We start from the raw sequence: 18518 nt of genomic DNA, 5'->3' as shown, positions 1-18518 counted from the left end.
GCGCCGGTCTTTCGGAATTGGATTTTGTCCGACTTTTAAAGTATTCTTCTAAGTTAGAGAGAATTAGAGCTAGGAGGAGTTCTTCTCACTCTTCTTTATTTTCCTCATCTCATGATCCTCTTCCTGATCCTACCCCTGTAGTGGCTACCCCCGATCCTACTGTGTGCCCTCCGCCTGATATGTCAGTGGTTTTACGTGCTATTCAGGCTTTAGGCGATAAGGTAGAGTCAGTGGTAAGTGACCATAAGTCTCTGATGGCCGAAGTGAAAGAGTTGAAGGCCAAGAGTGCAGTGGGTGAAGTTAGTGCCAGTGCTGTGACGAGTGCTAGTGTCGGTGCAGTGCCTTGTACTAGTGTTAGTGCCAGTGTGGTGCGTGGGGATTTTTCTGTGCGAGCCAGTCGTTCTCCCAGTCCGGGACCTCTTGCAAGCTCCCAAGCCCAGGGGAGAAGCAATGTCGAAGGGCATAAGGGTTCGGCAGGCCTTGTTAGGCGCACAGAATCATCCTCAGTGGTTGCGGGCGTGTCTACCACAGACCGTCACTCCCACTTGCAGACGATTGAGCCCGTCTTCCGCTCGTCCGCTGATCTTCTCTCGGGGAAGAATCGTTGGTCTCAGGTCTCTAGACCTCTTAAACGCAGAGTCCTTCCCACGAGTGCTCAGCCAGGTTGCAGTCGTTGGCTCAGCTCTGACTCGCCTCAGTCTTCTAGCGATTGTACTCCGCCCAAGAGGAGTAAGGTACAACAGAGCTGCACCGGTGGTGCAACCACTGTTATGGCTTTACCTCAGTCTGCTACTGTCTCTGCTGATCCCAAGTGGTCTATGCTTCAGTCCATGCAAGCTCAGCTTTCGGACCTGATGCGTGAGTGTCGTGCTGAGAGTGCTGCACCTCCTGCACCTGTGGTGCACCCATCTCCTGCACCGGTTCAGCCTGTGCTGCACCCTCCTGCACCGGTGGTGCACCAACCTCCTGCACCCGTTCAGCCTGTGCTGCACCCGCCTGCACCGGTGGTGCACCAACCTCCTGCACCCGTTCAGCCTGTGCTGCACCCGCCTGCACCGGTGGTGCACCAACCTCCTGCACCCGTTCAGCCTTTGCTGCACCCGCCTGCACCGGTGGTGCACCAGCCTCCTACACCGGTTCAGCCTGTGCTGCACCCGCCTGCACTCGCTGCACCCAGTCGCAGCTCCATCTGCCAGGCGTACGATGTTGAACCTCTTCCACCTGTGAGTCAGTCTGCTCAGCTGCTGCACCGAGCTCTACCCGTGCACCCTGATCCTGCTACTCAGACATCTCTGCTTGCTGGAACTTTACCTTGTTCTGCACAACCTCGATCTATTCACGCTTCACTCATACCACAGGAACAGGAACTTGCTGCACCTCCTCCTTCCACCTCTGTTGTTGTTCCTGCTCGTTCTGACTCTGCGGTTCAGCATTCGTATCCGATCCCGTCGCCTCATTCTGGGGTTGAGATTTCGGATGATGAGGAAGCACACCTTGATCCCTCTTCGGACGTGGACGACTCCAGACCCTCTCCACAGTCTCTTGATTTTCGCAAGGTCTTGGCTCTTCTCAGGGAGGTTTATCCAGACCATTTTGTCTCAGCTATACCCCGCTCTCCACCATCTGAGTTTTCGCTGGGAGTGCAACAAGCTCAGTCTTCCTATACCAAGCTTGTCCTAGCTAGATCCTCCAAGAGGGCTTTTAGGATCCTAGGGGAATGGCTGCAGTCTAAGCAACTTCTTGGCAAGACTTCCTTCATGTTCCCTCCAACGAAGCTCACTTCGAAAGCGAGCGTTTGGTATGCCACAGGGGAAGCACCAGGCTTGGGAATACCTGCCTCTGCCCAGGCTGACTTCTCAAGTCTGGTAGACTCGCCTCGAAGATCTGCTATGAGACGCTCAAAAGTGTGTTGGACCTTTTCGGACTTGGATCACTTGCTTAAAGGAGTGTTTAGAGCGTTTGAAATGTTTAATTTTCTAGACTGGTGCCTGGGGGCCCTCAGCAAGAAAACCTCCCATACGGACAAAGATTCTGCCATGCTGTTAATGTCCTGTATGGATAAGGCCATCAGAGACGGATCGGGCGAGCTAGCGTCCTTGTTCGTGTCAGGGGTTTTGAAGAAAAGGGAACAGCTGTGTTCTTTCCTTTCCGCCAGCATTACCCCTTGCCAACGTTCACAACTTCTGTTTGCTCCTCTTTCGAAGTTTATTTTTCCCGAAGAGCTCATTAAAGATTTGTCGGCTGCTTTGATTCAGAAAGACACGCACGATCTTGTGGCTTCTTCCGCTCGTAAGTCTAAGGCTTCCACCTCAGCCCCTAAGACTTACCGCTCCCCAGTGACTGATACCCCTGCGACTAGATTCATACCGCCCTTTCGTGGTAGAGCCCCCAGCCGAGGAAGCTCCCGTCCAGACTCTTACAGAGGCAAGTCCAGGAAAGGATCCAAGCCATCCAAAGGAAAACACTGACTCTCCGATTCTCCAGACGACAGTAGGAGCCAGACTCAAGACCTTCTGGCGAGCTTGGGAGATGAGAGGTGCAGACGCACAGTCTGTCAGTTGGCTGAGGTTCGGTTACAGGATTCCATTCTTCCTTCAGCCACCTCTGACCACTTCGCCCATCAACCTCTCTCCCAACTACAAAGAAGAGGACAAGAGGCTAGCTTTGCACCAGGAGGTGTCGCTTCTTGTGCAGAAGAAGGCTGTGGTTGTAGTCCGGGACCATCAATCCCCGGGCTTCTACAACCGCCTCTTTCTTGTGGCCAAGAAGACAGGAGGTTGGAGACCTGTCCTGGACGTCAGCGCTCTCAACGAGTATGTCACCAAGCTGACGTTCACGATGGAGACGACCAAGTCGGTCTTGGCAGCGGTCAGACAGGAGGACTGGATGGTCTCATTGGACTTGAAAGATGCTTATTTTCACGTTCCGATTCATCCAGACTCCCAACCTTTCCTAAGATTCGTTTTCGGAAAGGTCGTCTACCAATTCCAAGCCCTGTGTTTTGGCCTAAGCACAGCTCCTATGGTCTTTACCCTTCTGATGAGGAATGTAGCCAAGTTCCTTCACTTGTCAAACATCAGAGCCTCCCTCTACCTAGACGACTGGCTGTTGAGAGCCTCCTCGAGTCGTCGTTGTCTGGAGAATCTTCATTGGACTTTAGACCTTATCAGAGACCTGGGTCTATTAGTCAATATGGAAAAATCTCAACTCATTCCCTCACAATCCATCGTGTATCTGGGAATGGAAATTCAGAGTCAGAGTTTTCGGGCTTTTCCATCGGCCCCCAGGATAAGCCAAGCCCTAGAGTGCATCATGAGCATGCTGAAGAGGAACAGTTGCTCAGTGAGACAGTGGATGAGTCTCACAGGGACTCTCTCGTCCCTAGCCCTGTTTGTCGAGCTGGGCAGACTCCACCTCCGCCCTCTTCAATTCCACCTTGCAGCTCATTGGGACAAGAGTTCTACCCTGGAAGCAATCTCTATCCCTATCAAACAAGAGATGAAGACCACTCTCCTGTGGTGGAAGCACAACCTTCTTCTCAGAGAGGGTCTATCCTTGGCCATTCAGACCCCCAATCTTCATCTCTTCTCAGATGCATCGGACTCGGGCTGGGGTGCAACCTTGGACGGAAAGGAATGCTCCGGAATGTGGAACGAGGAACAACGATCTCTCCACATCAACTGCAAGGAACTGCTGGCAGTTCAGCTAGCCCTGTTGAACTTCAAGTCCCTCCTGCTAGGCAAAGTGGTGGAGGTGAACTCGGACAACACCACAGCCTTGGCTTACATCTCCAAGCAAGGGGGGACCCATTCGAGGAGCCTTTACGAGATCGCAAGGGACCTCCTCATTTGGTCAAGAAGTCGAAACCTCTCTCTAGTCACGAGGTTCATCCAGGGCAATATGAACGTGTCAGCAGATCGTCTGAGCAGAAGGAATCAGGTCATTCCCACGGAATGGACCCTCCACAAGAGTGTGTGCAACAGACTTTGGACCTTGTGGGGTCAACCTACCATAGATCTGTTTGCCACCTCCATGACCAAGAGACTTCCTCTGTTTTGTTCTCCTGTTCCAGACCCTGCAGCAGTTCATGTGGATGCCTTTCTACTGAACTGGTCCCATCTCGACCTGTACGCATTCCCTCCGTTCAAGATAATCAACAAGGTTCTGCAGAAATTCGTCTCGCACGAAGGGACACGGCTGACGCTGGTTGCTCCCCTTTGGCCTGCAAGAGAATGGTTCACAGAGGTACTACAATGGCTAGTAGACTTCCCCAGGACTCTACCTCTAAGAGTGGACCTTCTACGTCAACCTCACGTAGACAGGTTACATCCAAACCTCCACGCTCTTCAACTGACTGCCTTCAGACTGTCGAAAGATTCGCTAGAGCTCGAGGCTTTTCGAAGGAGGCAGCCAGGGCTATTGCCAGAGCAAGGAGGGTTTCCACTCGTAGGGTCTACCAGTCTAAGTGGGAGGTCTTCCGAAGCTGGTGTAGAGCCAATTCAATATCCTCTACCAATACCTCTGTGACCCAAATAGCTGACTTCCTGCTTCATCTTAGAAATGAGAGATCCCTTTCAGCTCCTACGATTAAGGGATATAGGAGTATGTTGGCCTCAGTTCTCCGCCATAGAGGTTTGGACCTGTCTTCCAACAAGGACCTTCAAGACATTCTTAAGTCTTTTGAGACGTCTAAAGATCGTCGTCTTTCCACTCCAGGCTGGAATTTAGACGTAGTCTTAAGGTTCCTTATGACATCTAGGTTCGAACCTCTCCAGTCAGCTTCATTCAAGGACCTTACCCTCAAGACTCTTTTTCTCGTTTGCCTGGCAACAGCTAAAAGAGTCAGTGAGGTTCATGCCTTCAGCAAGAACATTGGTTTCACGACCGAGTCTGCTACATGTTCTTTCCAGCTTGGATTCCTAGCAAAGAACGAGCTTCCTTCACGTCCTTGGCCTAGATCGTTCGAGATACCTAGCCTTTCCAACATGGTAGGTAACGAACTTGAGAGAGTTCTTTGCCCTGTCAGAGCTCTCAAATATTATCTAAAGAGGTCTAAACCTCTCCGAGGACAGTCAGAAGCCTTATGGTGTGCCATCAAGAAACCCTCGAGACCCATGTCCAAGAATGGGCTTTCGTATTATATAAGGCTTCTGATCAGAGAAGCACATTCTCACTTAAAGGAGGAAGACCTTGCATTGCTGAAGGTAAGGACCCACGAAGTAAGAGCCGTAGCTACTTCGATGGCCTTTAATAAAAACCGTTCTCTGCAGAGTGTAATGGATGCAACCTATTGGAGGAGCAAGTCAGTGTTTGCATCTTTTTATCTGAAAGATGTCCAGTCTCTTTACGAGAACTGCTACACCCTGGGACCATTCGTAGCAGCGAGTGCAGTAGTAGGTGAGGGCTCAGCCACTACATTCCCTTAATCCCATAACCTTTTTAACTTTTCTCTTGAATTCTTTTGTTGTTTTTATGGTTGTTACGGTAGGCTAAGAAGCCTTCCGCATCCTTTTGATTTGGCGGGTGGTCAATTCATTCTTGAGAAGCGCCTGGGTTAAAGGTTGTGTAGAGGTCCTTTAGTAGGGGTTGCAACCCTATATACTTTAGCACCTTGGGTTGATTCAGCCTCCAAGAGGAACGCTGCGCTCAGTAAGGAAGACGAACTTAAAAAAGAGGCAGAGTAACGGTTCAATTCGACTTCCTTACCAGGTACTTATTATTTCATTTGTTATTAGAGATAACTGTTATATGAAATGTGGGGATACTTGGCTATCCTTTAATCTTGTTCACTGGTTTTCACCCACCCCCCTGGGTGCGAATCAGCTACATGATTATCGGGTAAGTTTAATATTGAAAAATGTTATTTTCATTAGTAAAATAAATTTTTGAATATACTTACCCGATAATCATGATTTAATTGACCCTCCCTTCCTCCCCATAAAGAACCAGTGGGATCGAGGAATAATTGAGGAGGTGTCAACAAGAAGTACTTGAGTACCTGGCCACAGGTGGCGCTGTTAGTACACCCCCTTCTAGTATTGTGATAGCTGGCATATCCCTCCTTAGATTTCTGTCGGGCAACGGAGTTGACAGCTACATGATTATCGGGTAAGTATATTCAAAAATTTATTTTACTAATGAAAATAACATTTTTCAATATTAAACTTACCCGATAATCATGTAGCTGTCAACTCCGTTGCCCGACAGAATTCTATGGAGGGATACGCCAGCTATCACAATACTAGAAGGGGGTGTACTTACCAGCGCCACCTGTGGCCAGGTACTCAAGTACTTCTTGTTGACACCTCCTCAATTATTCCTCTGTCGTGCTTCCGGCAAGACGTTCTGGGATACGCTTATGGTCTTCGAGTTTATTCACGGATAATTGGTGAAGTATTCTCTCAGATTAACGGCTGTCGCTTTACTGGAAACCTTCTTATATTAGCTAGATAGCTTTTATATAGTCCTGATTAACGGTTAACGATTTTTGCTTGTTTTTGGAACCCCCTTTGGCTAACTCTTTGGATTCAAGATGTCTGACATTTCGCAAGCCCCCTCCCATAGACGATGTAGGTCTTGCAATAGGCGTATTCCGAAGGCCTCGGTAGATCCTCACACCGCTTGTTCTGACTGTAGGGACAGGCCCTGTCAGTTAGAAAATCGATGTGAGGAATGCGCCGGACTTTCGGAATTGGAATTTGTCCGTCTTTTGAAATATTCAACTAAGTTAGAGAGAGGTAGAGTTAGGAGGAGTTCTTCTCACTCTTCACTGTTTTCCTCACCTCATGATCCCCTACCTTTTCCTACCCCTGTAGTGGCTACCCCCGAACCTACTGTGTGCCCTCCGCCTGATATGTCAGTTGTTTTGCGTGCTATTCAGGCTTTAGGCGATAAAGTAGAGTCAGTGGTAAGTGACCATAAGTCTCTGATGGCCGAAGTTAAAGAACTGAAGGTCAAGAGTGCAGTGGGTGGAGTTAGTGCCAGTGCCGTGACGAGTGCTAGTGTCAGTGCAGTGCCAAGTGCTAGTGTTAGTGCCAGTGTGGTGCGTGAGGATTTTTCTGTGCGAGCCAGTCGTCCTCCCAGTCCGGAACCTCTTGCAAGCTCCCAAGCCCAGGGGAGAAGCAATGTCGAAGGGCATAAGGGTTCGGCAGGCCTTGTTAAGCGCACAGAACTATCCTCGGTGGTTGCGGGCGTGTCTTCCAAAGACCGTCACTCCCACCTGCAGACGATTGAGCCCGTCTTTATCTCGTCCGCTGATCAACTGTCAGGGAAGAAACGTTGGTCTCAGGTCTCGAGACCGCTTAAATGTAGAGTCCAGTCCGCGAGTGCTCAGCCAGGTTGCAGTCATTGGCTCAGCTCTGACTCGCCTCAGTCATCTGTCGACTGTACTCCGCCCAAGAGGAGTAAGGTTCTGCCACAGCAGAGCTCGACTGTTAAGGCTTTACCTCAGTCTACTATCGTTTCTGCCGATCCCAAGTGGACTCTGCTTCAGTCCATGCAAGCACAGCTTTCGGACTTGATGCGTGAGTGTCGGGCTGAGAGTGTTGCACCTCCGCCTCCGCCTACACTCCCTCCGCCTGTTCTCGCTCCGCCTGCGCTCGCCCCGCCTGCGCTCGCTCCGCCTGGTCGCAGCACCATCTGCCAGGCGTACGATGTTGAGCCACTTTCTGAGTTCGCTGTTCCCAGTGGTGTGCAGCCTCAGCCTTCTTTAAGGCAACCTTTACTTTGGGATCAGGAGGATTATTCCACTCTTCCTCCGCCTCCCCTTGCTGCTCCACCAGTGGTGCAACTCTCGGTTGAGGTACAACAACCTCTCCCGTCCATGAGTCAGTCTCCTCAGCTCTCGCTGCAGCGAGCTCAACCCTCCTCAAGGCAAGCTCCTCTACACCCTGGACTTGCGCCTCAGGAGCCTCAGCTTGCGAGAACTTTACCTTGTTCTGCGCAGCCTCAACCTCATCTTGCTCCGCTCATATCACAGGAACAGGAACGTGCTACTCCGCCTCCGTCCTCCGCTCAGCAAGCGCAATCCTTGGGTTCAACCTCTCTTGCTAGGAGTCAACCTCCTCCACCCATGCGCCTTCCTTCTGCTTCGTCTGTTGTTCAGCCTTTGCAGTCTGAGCCTCAGGTTTTCCCTCAACAGTTACTGGAAGAGGAAACCACTGTTATTGTTCCTACCCGTTCTGACTCTGCGGTTCAGCATTCTTGTCCGATCTCTTCGCTACACTCTGGTGATGAGGTGTCGGATGATGAGGAGGCTCACCTTGATCCCTCATCAGACGTGGACGAATCCAAGCTTTCTCCACAGTCTATTGATTTTCGTAAGGTCTTGGCTCTACTCAGGGAGATTTACCCAGACCACTTTGTCTCTGCTATTCCCCGCTCTCCGCCATCTGAGTTTTCGCTGGGCGTACAACAAGCTAAGTCCACCTATACTAAGCTTGTCCTAGCTAGATCCTCTAAGAGGGCTTTAAGGATCTTAGGGGAGTGGCTGCAGTCTAAACAACACCTTGGCAAGACTTCCTTCATGTTCCCTCCAACGAAGCTCACTTCGAAAGCGAGCGTTTGGTATGCCACAGGGGAAGCACCAGGCTTGGGAGTACCTGCCTCTGCCCAGGCTGACTTCTCAAGTCTGGTAGACTCGCCTCGGAGAACTGCTATGAGGCGCTCAAAGGTTTGTTGGACCTTCTCAGACCTGGATCACTTACTGAAAGGGATGTTCAGAGCATTTGAAATGTTCAACTTTCTCAACTGGTGCCTGGGGGCCCTCAGCAAGAAAACCTCTCCTGCAGACAAAGATTCTGCCATGCTTTTAATGTCCTGCATGGATAAGGCCATCAGAGATGGATCGGGCGAGCTAGCGTCGATGTTTGTATCAGGGGTGTTGAAGAAAAGGGAACAACTGTGTACCTTCCTTTCCGCCAGCATTACACCTTGCCAACGGTCACAACTCCTTTTTGCTCCGCTCTCGAAGTTCCTCTTTCCCGAAGAGCTAGTTAAGGACTTGTCTGCTGCCCTGATACAAAAGGATACGCACGATCTTGTAGCCTCATCGGCTCGTAAGTCTAAGGTTGCCACCTCAGTCCCCAAGACTTATCGCTCCCCAGTGGCTGATACCCCTGCAACGAGGTTCATACCGCCCTTTCGTGGTAGAGCCCCCAGCCGAGGAAGCTCCCGTCCAGACTCTCACAGGAGCAAGTCTAGGAAAGGATCCAGGACATCTAAAGGAAAAAACTGACTCTCCGTTTCTCCAGACAACAGTAGGAGCCAGACTCAAGATCTTCTGGCGAGCCTGGGAGAAGAGAGGTGCAGACGCACAGTCTGTCAGTTGGCTGAGGAACGGTTACAGGATTCCATTCTGCCTCAAACCACCTCTTACCACATCGCCCATCAACCACTCTCCCAACTACAAAGAAGAGGACAAGAGGCTAGCATTGCTACAGGAGGTGTCGCTACTTGTGCAGAAGAAGGCAGTGGTTATAGTCCGGGACCATCAATCCCCGGGCTTCTACAACCGTCTCTTTCTTGTGGCCAAGAAGACAGGAGGTTGGAGACCGGTGCTGGACGTCAGCGCTCTCAACGAGTATGTCACCAAGCAGACGTTCACGATGGAGACGACCAAGTCGGTCTTAGCAGCGGTCAGACAGGAGGACTGGATGGTCTCGTTGGACTTGAAAGATGCATACTTTCACGTTCCTATTCATCCAGACTCCCAACCTTTCCTGAGATTCGTTTTCGGAAAGGTTGTCTATCAATTCCAAGCCCTGTGTTTTGGCCTAAGCACAGCTCCTATGGTCTTTACTCATCTGATGAGGAATGTAGCAAAATTCCTACACTTGTCGAACATCAGAGCCTCCCTCTACCTAGACGACTGGCTGTTGAGAGCCTCCACGAGTCGTCGTTGTCTGGAGAACCTCAATTGGACTTTAGACTTAATCAGAGACCTAGGTCTATTAGTCAATATAGAGAAGTCTCAACTCATTCCCTCCCAATCCATTGTGTACCTGGGAATGGAGATTCGGAGTCAGGATTTTCGGGCTTTTCCATCGGCCCCCAGGATAAGCCAAGCCCTAGAGTGCATCATGAGCATGCTGAAGAGGAGCAGTTGCTCAGTGAGACAGTGGATGAGTCTCACAGGGACCCTCTCATCACTGGCCCTGTTTGTCGAGCTAGGAAGACTCCACCTCCGCCCTCTTCAATTCCATCTTGCAGCTCATTGGGACAAGGGTTCGACTCTAGAAGCAGTCTCTATCCCTATCAACCAAGAGATGAAGACCACTCTCCTGTGGTGGAAGCACAACCTCCTTCTCAAGGAGGGTCTATCATTGGCCATTCAGACCCCCAATCTTCATCTCTTCTCAGATGCATCGAACTCGGGCTGGGGTGCAACCTTGGACGGACGGGAATGCTCGGGAATGTGGAACGAGGAACAAGGATTACTCCACATCAACTGCAAGGAGCTGCTAGCAGTTCATCTAGCCCTGTTGAACTTCAAGTCCCTCCTGCTAGGCAAAGTGGTGGAGGTGAACTCAGACAACACCACAGCCTTGGCTTACATCTCCAAGCAAGGAGGGACCCATTCGAGGAGCCTTTACGAGATCGCAAGGGACCTCCTCATTTGGTCAAGAGGTCTAAACCTCACTCTGGTCACGAGGTTCATCCAGGGCGATATGAACGTTTCAGCAGATCGCCTAAGCAGAAGGAATCAGGTCATTCCCACGGAATGGACCCTCCACAAGAGTGTGTGCAACAGACTTTGGACCTTGTGGGGTCAACCTACCATAGATCTGTTTGCCACCTCCATAACCAAGAGACTTCCGCTGTATTGTTCCCCTGTTCCAGACCCTGCAGCAGTTCATGTGGATGCTTTTCTACTGAACTGGTCCCATCTCGACCTGTACGCATTCCCTCCGTTCAAGATAATAAACAAAGTTCTGCAGAAATTCGTCTCGCACGAAGGGACACGGCTGACGCTGGTTGCTCCCCTTTGGCCTGCAAGAGAATGGTTCACAGAGGTACTTCAATGGCTAGTCGACTTCCCCAGGACTCTACCTCTAAGAGTGGACCTTCTACGTCAACCTCACGTAGACAGGTTGCACCCAAACCTCCACGCTCTTCGGCTGACTGCCTTCAGACTGTCGAAAGATTCGCTAGAGCTAGAGGCTTTTCGAAGGAGGCAGCCAGTGCGATTGCCAGAGCTAGAAGGGTTTCCACTCGTAGAGTCTACCAGTTTAAGTGGGAGGTCTTCCGAAGCTGGTGTAGAGCCAATTCAATATCCTCTACCAATACCTCTGTGATCCAAATAGCTGACTTCCTTCTACATCTTAGGAATGAGAGATCCCTTTCAGCACCTACGATTAAAGGATATAGGAGTATGTTGGCTTCAGTTCTCCGCCACAGAGGTTTGGACCTGTCTTCCAACAAGGACCTTCAAGACATTATCAAGTCTTTTGAGACGTCTAAAGAACGTCGTCTTTCCACTCCAGGCTGGAATCTAGACGTAGTCTTAAGGTTCCTTATGACATCTAGGTTCGAACCTCTCCAGTCAGCTTCCTTCAAGGACCTTACCCTCAAGACTCTTTTTCTCGTTTGCCTTGCAACAGCTAAGAGAGTCAGTGAGGTTCATGCCTTCAGCAAGAACATTGGTTTCACAACCGAATCTGCAACATGTTCTTTTCAGCTTGGATTCCTAGCAAAGAACGAGCTTCCTTCACGTCCTTGGCCTAGATCGTTCGAAATACCTAGCCTCTCCAACATGGTAGGTAACGAACTAGAGAGAGTTCTTTGCCCTGTCAGAGCTCTCAAATATTATCTTAAGAGGTCTAAACCTATTCGAGGACAGTCAGAAGCCTTATGGTGTGCCATCAAGAAACCCTCGAGACCCATGTCCAAGAATGGGCTTTCGTATTATATAAGGCTTCTGATCAGAGAAGCACATTCTCACTTAAAGGAGGAAGACCTTGCATTGCTGAAGGTAAGGACCCACGAAGTAAGAGCCGTAGCTACTTCGATGGCCTTTAATAAAAACCGTTCTCTGCAGAGCATAATGGATGCAACCTATTGGAGGAGCAAGTCAGTGTTTGCATCATTTTATCTGAAAGATGTCCAGTCTCTTTACGAGAACTGCTACACCCTGGAACCATTCGTAGCAGCGAGTGCAGTAGTAGGTGAGGGCTCAGCCACTACATTCCCTTAATCCCATAACCTTTTTTAACCTTTCTCTTGAATACTTTTATTGTTGTTTTTATGGTTGTTACGGTAGGCTAAGAAGCCTTCCGCATCCTTGGATTTGGCGGGTGGTCTATTCATTCTTGAGAAGCGCCTGGGTTAAAGGTTTGGTAGAGGTCCTTTAGTAGGGGTTGCAACCCCGTGTACTTTGGCACCTTTGGGTTGATTCAGCCTCCAAGAGGAACGTTGCGCTCAGTAAGGAAGACGAACTTTAAATAAAGAGGCAGAGTAACGGTTCTATTCGACTTCCTTACCAGGTACTTATTATTTCATTGTTATTTGAGATAACTGTTATATGAAATATGGGATACTTAGCTATCCTTTAATCTTGTACACTGGTTTTCACCCACCTCCCTGGGTGTGAATCAGCTACATGATTATCGGGTAAGTTTAATATTGAAAAATGTTATTTTTATTAATAAAATAAATTTTTGAATATACTTACCCGATAATCATGATTTAATCGACCCTCCCTTCCTCCCCAGAGAGAACCAGTGGACCGAGGAATAATTGAGGAGGTGTCAACAAGAAGTACTTGAGTACCTGGCCACAGGTGGCGCTGGTAAGTACACCCCCTTCTAGTATTGTGATAGCTGGCGTATCCCTCCATAGAATTCTGTCGGGCAACGGAGTTGACAGCTACATGATTATCGGGTAAGTATATTCAAAAATTTATTTTATTAATAGAAATAACATATTACTTCCTAATTTGTCATATTTATGAATATTTAATTTTTTTTTTTAACAAAATTTTCATAATTTTTTCGGGGTTTTTTGAATATTTGTAAAAATTGCAATGATATTCTGTTTCCAGAATTAGCATGTGCAATTATTCCTCAATATGCAATAAACCAGAAGTTCATATATGTTTTAGTTTAGTCATACTGAGGTGCAAAAAATATTCATCTGCAGGTGTGTAAATTTTATCCCCAGCCAAAAGTCATGAGCCTAAGAGTAATTTTGTCCTACTCAGAATAAATAAAAATTTCTTTAAAAGTTAATCATTTTACCATAGTTTCAGGAATGATTGTGCAAGGACCACTGCAGAGGAGCTTAAAGCTAAAATGTCAACTAAGTCTATGGAAGTGCAGCATGAAATCATTGTATTCTCGTACAGGAAGTCGTTCTATGTCCAGTCCAGTTGATGATAAAGAGAATACTTCAGTCATAAGTAATTTACTTGTGTATGAAAGAAGAAAGCGGCTTAAATCAAATCCAAAGGATTTTAATGATGAAAATGGTTTGAAGGAAAGAAGTAAAAATGTAGACAGAAAAACTAATTACAAATATGACAGTAGTAATGTGCAGCTGAATTGTGACCAACAGAATATAATGAATTTAATGAAAGCTGTAAAATTCAAAAATTTATGTTACATTGTCAGACAGGATGCTGCAGATACACTTGTAAAACATTTAAAAAGAGATCTGAGAGAAGGAGATGTAATAGCTGAGGCTAATCTTGGATCTGGTATTCTTACAAAAACTATTCTTGAACAAACAGTCCATAAAGTTGTTGGATATGAACCAAATACTGAGTTTTTAATGTATTTACGATCTGAAATGAATGCGTATGCTACTCGTTTAGAATTGCATTGTCTTGATTTGTTTAAGTTTTATTGGTATTATACAATTAATAAAAGAGAACCAGATCGAGAGGAGGAGGCAGACAGGTTATCACAGCTCTTAAAACCTCTTCATGTTAAGAAGCAACAAGAGTCTAAAGTTAGGATTGTAGCCTCTCTAAGTGAAATGTCATTCCTTCATAGGTTAACACTTAGTTATACCTTTCAGTGCTGTTTTTTCGAAGACATTTTTCCTGTCTTGTACTTATATGTGCCAGATCATGTGTATGAACACTTAACATCATCCTCTCATAATATTACAAGCAGGAGGTTGAGAGTCCCATTCCTATATTACTTTGATATTGAGGAACTTGACATAGCCCCAGGTAGCAGTTTCTACTCCCCACATTTGAGAAGTAAAAGGTTCAAGAATAAAGAAATTAACTTTCATTTAATGAAGATCACACCAAAGGAAAATGTGAATGAAATTGTAAGTACTGCATCTGCATTCAAGTTTTATAAATCTATGTGAATAATAATAATTTTGAGAAATCTTACTTGTTCCTTTACAAATACAAACCATTGTTTTTTACTATAAGAGTAGAATTACAACTAAGGGTGGAATATGGTGAATAAACTTTTAACGAAGTGTAAACAACAGAAAGGGTAGTTCCCCTATTGGCCGCAGGGTCGAGCCCCAATTGAATTTCAGTTGTTACAGAGAAATTGTTATGCTTGGCTGTGGATATTTGGCAGTTTATACTTTTTGCATTAACCTATTTTTTGCTTTTTCTTCCAGCTGTGTGTTTGCTAATAGTTTATGATCATGCGGACATGTCTTGAAATCCTGCCTAAGACTTACAGGATTTATATGAGCAATGGGGAGGTACTGTAGACCCTCACAGGTTTTACCATTCGTGCCGAGGTATGTATACTCTTAAGCCTCATCTTGTGAGGAGAGTAGGGAGTGGCCATCCTCCCAGTGGGTGTTGTTTGGCAGAGGAAGAAGAAGGCTGAAATAGATTCTTCACTTTTGGGGTCTTTCTCAAAATCTAAAAAGTCTAGGCTTGCTTCTTCTCCTGGAACACTCCCTTTTGACTCTTCCCTGCCATCTTCCTCCGGTGGGTGCTCGGTAAGAGCAATGGTCATCTGACTTGCGGTCAAGCTTAAGGGTAGGGAGGCTCTGTCATTTTCCCTCGAAAAACAGCATTGCCTCATCCTTGGATTGGTTCCACTAATTCTTTGTTCTGTCACTCTATTCAAACCTTCACTATTTGTAGGGGATATTACTTTCGGCGAAGCTGAAAGACAAGCCATAAGACTTTTAGGGAGGGGTTATTACACAACCCGCTCACTGACACACCTGGGTCTGAGCACCCACTATTTGCATTTGGATCAGTGAGAGAGACTTTGTCTCTCTCTCCGCACCAAACTTAACCGGACATTTGGATTTTTTCTTATATTCTTATATAGACTTATGTTTTTATAATCATCTCCTCCTACGCAAAGGGCCTTAGCTAGATTTTGCCAGTCGTCTCTATCTTGAACTTTTAATTCAATACTTCTCCATTCATCATCTACTTTGTGCTTCATATTCCTCAGCCATGTAGACCTAGGTCTTCCAACTTAATGCAATGTGAAACCCAGCTGAACATTTGGTGAACTAATCTCTCTTGGGGAGTGCAAAGAGCATGCCCAAACCATCTCCATCTACCCCTCATCATGATCTCATCCACACATGGCACTCGAGTAATCTCTCTTATAGCCTCATTTCTAATCCTGTCCTGCCATTTAACTCCCAATATCCTTATGAGGGCTTTGTCCTCAAATCTACTAAATCTATTGGAGATTGTTTCATTGTCATACCATGACTCATGTCATTAGAGTAACACCGATCTCACTAAACTGATATATAGTCTGATTTTTATATGTAATTTCAGGCAATTTAATTTCCAAATTTTACTTAACCTAGCCATTGTCTGATTTACTTTTTTCAGTTTTTCACTAAACTCTAATTCTAAAGACCCAGTGTTGGAGATCATAGTTCTTAAATACTTAAAGGATTCTACCTCATTAATTCTTTCTCCTGCCAATGATATTTTGTCTTGCATTGCATACTCTTGAGCCCAACCTCGTGTGATATTTCATGCATTCTGGTAAGCAAGCATTGCAAATCCTGTGGTGTTCTGCTAACAAGAACAGCATCAACAGCATACTCTACGTCTGCTAAATTACTATCACCAATCCAATCATATCCTTCTCCCCCATCTCTGACTGTTCTACATATTACAAAATCCAAGAGTAGGATGAATAACATAGGTGACAACATATCCCCTTAGAGTACTCTGCTGTTCACTGGAAATTCATTTGATAAGACTCCATTAACATTTACTTTGCTCTTGCTATGCTCATGAACAGACAATCAAGTTTATATGCTTAAGAGGAATTCCATGATAACGCATGACTCTACAAAATTGGCCGGGGCACACTATCAAAGGCTTTTTCATAGTCCACAAATGTCATTAAAGGGGGATTTCTATATTCTACGCATTGCTGTGCAACATGTCTCAAAATGAAAATTTGGTCAGTGCAATTTCTACGTTTTTTGAATCCTGCTTGTTCATCTCTCGGCTTTTCATCAATCTTTCTCTCCAGTCTCTTTAAAATAAGCATACTGTATATTTTTATAACAACTGAAAACATGAAAACATTCATGTAATGTTTTTATATATATTAAAGCTTTCTTTTCACTACAGTGAATGTTGCTGTTTGTGTAACAGCGTAGTGCGGCAGGTTCTCGAGGGCGGAGAACCTTCTCTTACTATCTTCCCTCCTTGGACACCGGACAACTCGTAGGCTGGTGGTCTGCCCCAAGTGACCCAGCCTCTGTCGCAGGGGATTCATCCCCGAGGAAGAACTTTGTGTAAATACTCCTCCATTCAGATGTTAACGTCACTCTTTCTCTGTGAGCTCTTTAAAGGAAGACTACTTGCATCCTTCCCAGAGCTTGACTTCGGTCTTGCTCTTCGCTGACGTCGCAGCTCTCCCTCGTTGTGAGGGGGCCGGCAGATCCTCTGCCAATTAAAACTCTTTCAGAAGATTAAAATTACTGTCAGATCTTTGCTTAAACTACATCTATAATGTTTAAAACACTTCCATAAGACTAAAATTGGGGGAGAACACCTTTCCTGTTATGCGGGTTAGTTTGCTATCCCAGATGTTTTTTCTTCAGTAATTAAGTTGAAATAATAATTGTAATTTAAATTTTACAGCACTTGACACCGCACTCCTTCATGCAGCGATGGGCCAACGGCCATACTTGACCAGCGGAGGAGCGCATAGTCTGTAGCATTAAAATCAAACCCACCTAGTACTGCCAATAGCTCTAGAAAAAGAAATATACCATCTGATAAAATGCTGAATGATAAGGTAAGCATATTACCTCCTGAGGCTTTACCATGGTGTATTAACTCTAGGGCATTTCCCATCTCTGTACAGCCTTTGTCCCCCATTACAAAAACTAGTACAGACCTCTCTCAGGCCATGTCCTTCCTTGATTTGATGGAGGTTCCACTTAAAACCAACTTACATGATGCACCTGTAGTGGGAAAGGTGCAAAAACCTACAATCTCACCATCTATTAATCATAAGAGAGAGAGACCTCAATCTCTTTAACCCCCCTCCATTAGAAACATTAAAGTGATGACATCAAATAAGTTTGATGTTTTGTCTGTTTATGTTTCTAATGAACTGGAAGATAAATTGATTAAATCAGAAATTAAAGTTGAGGTCCACCATCCACCTCAACAATTAGATCAAAAGGATACAAAGAAAAACACAATGTAAATCCCAACATATCAAGACCATCTCTGAAGAAACCTACAGGTAATAATGTATTTCTGGGTCGAACCTGTGACGGCCGGCGAAAAAGTCCTTCTTTGTACTTTTTCTGATATAAATCTTCCAAATATACCAGAGAAAATTAAAAGCATGGAATGCAGAGGTTACAACCCTCGCGCGAGCACCTTGTTGGTGTCGTATATCTAACAAGGGCGTTTGTAAAACACTATTCACAGGCTGTCTTCCATTTAGATAATCCCTTCATCAAAGGGGGAGGGCCGTGACAGGCCCTAGAGAATACAGTTGGGTTACCCTACCGACACCCACCACTCGCGCTCACTAGGTTATCCTTCTGTGTTGAACTTGCCAGCAAAGTTTATAAGTGTTTTGCCCAGTGTTTTTCGAAGTGATTGTCGTTTATTCAACATGACTGACGTTGATACTTCACCCTTACCTATGTTAAGTACCATAGTTTGTTTTGGCAGCTTTTGACAGTACCGGGCATTTGTTCTGTTTCCAATATGGTGGTTTTTAGTTTTGGAAGCGATTGTCTTGCCGAGGTTTCGGCAGCCATTTTGGGTTATGTTCGCTTCGGTAAATATTCTAGTTAATTTTGCCCATCTGGTACTCTGTCATCTTGGTTATATCACTTACGTTTTATGGCCTTTTATTGTTATCATTAATTTTGCTATGGTATTTATTTGCTTGCAAGTCCAATTTGGACCTACGAAGAATAGCGATTTAAAGAATAGCGAATTAAAGTTTAGCGATTTAGTCTTAGTTTGTTCTCGCCTCAGAGGCTTCGATTTAGACTATATCCTTGTTTTTTTGTTACGTTATTCTTCGTTCTTGGTTATTACTAAGAAAAGCAATCAATTTTATTAATGTTCT

At 46.1% G+C, this 18518-nt stretch overlaps 1 protein-coding gene across 1 annotated transcript in view; it reads left to right on the top strand.

The window, feature by feature from the left end:
• Window positions 1–18518, top strand: part of mtTFB2 (mitochondrial transcription factor B2) — a 59568-nt gene that overhangs the window by 12930 nt on the left and 28120 nt on the right. Inside the window, exon 2 of the mRNA XM_068367244.1 lies at window positions 13241–14277. Within this exon, the coding sequence (XP_068223345.1) occupies window positions 13249–14277 (1029 nt within the window). The 5' untranslated portion in view covers window positions 13241–13248. The remainder of the gene's footprint in view (window positions 1–13240; window positions 14278–18518) is intronic.

The sequence above is a fragment of the Palaemon carinicauda genome, chromosome 45, assembly GCF_036898095.1.
Source record: "Palaemon carinicauda isolate YSFRI2023 chromosome 45, ASM3689809v2, whole genome shotgun sequence".
Classification (NCBI taxonomy): domain Eukaryota; kingdom Metazoa; phylum Arthropoda; class Malacostraca; order Decapoda; family Palaemonidae; genus Palaemon; species Palaemon carinicauda.
Note: the sequence above shows the minus strand (reverse complement) of the source record. Positions and strands in the feature narration are given on the sequence as shown.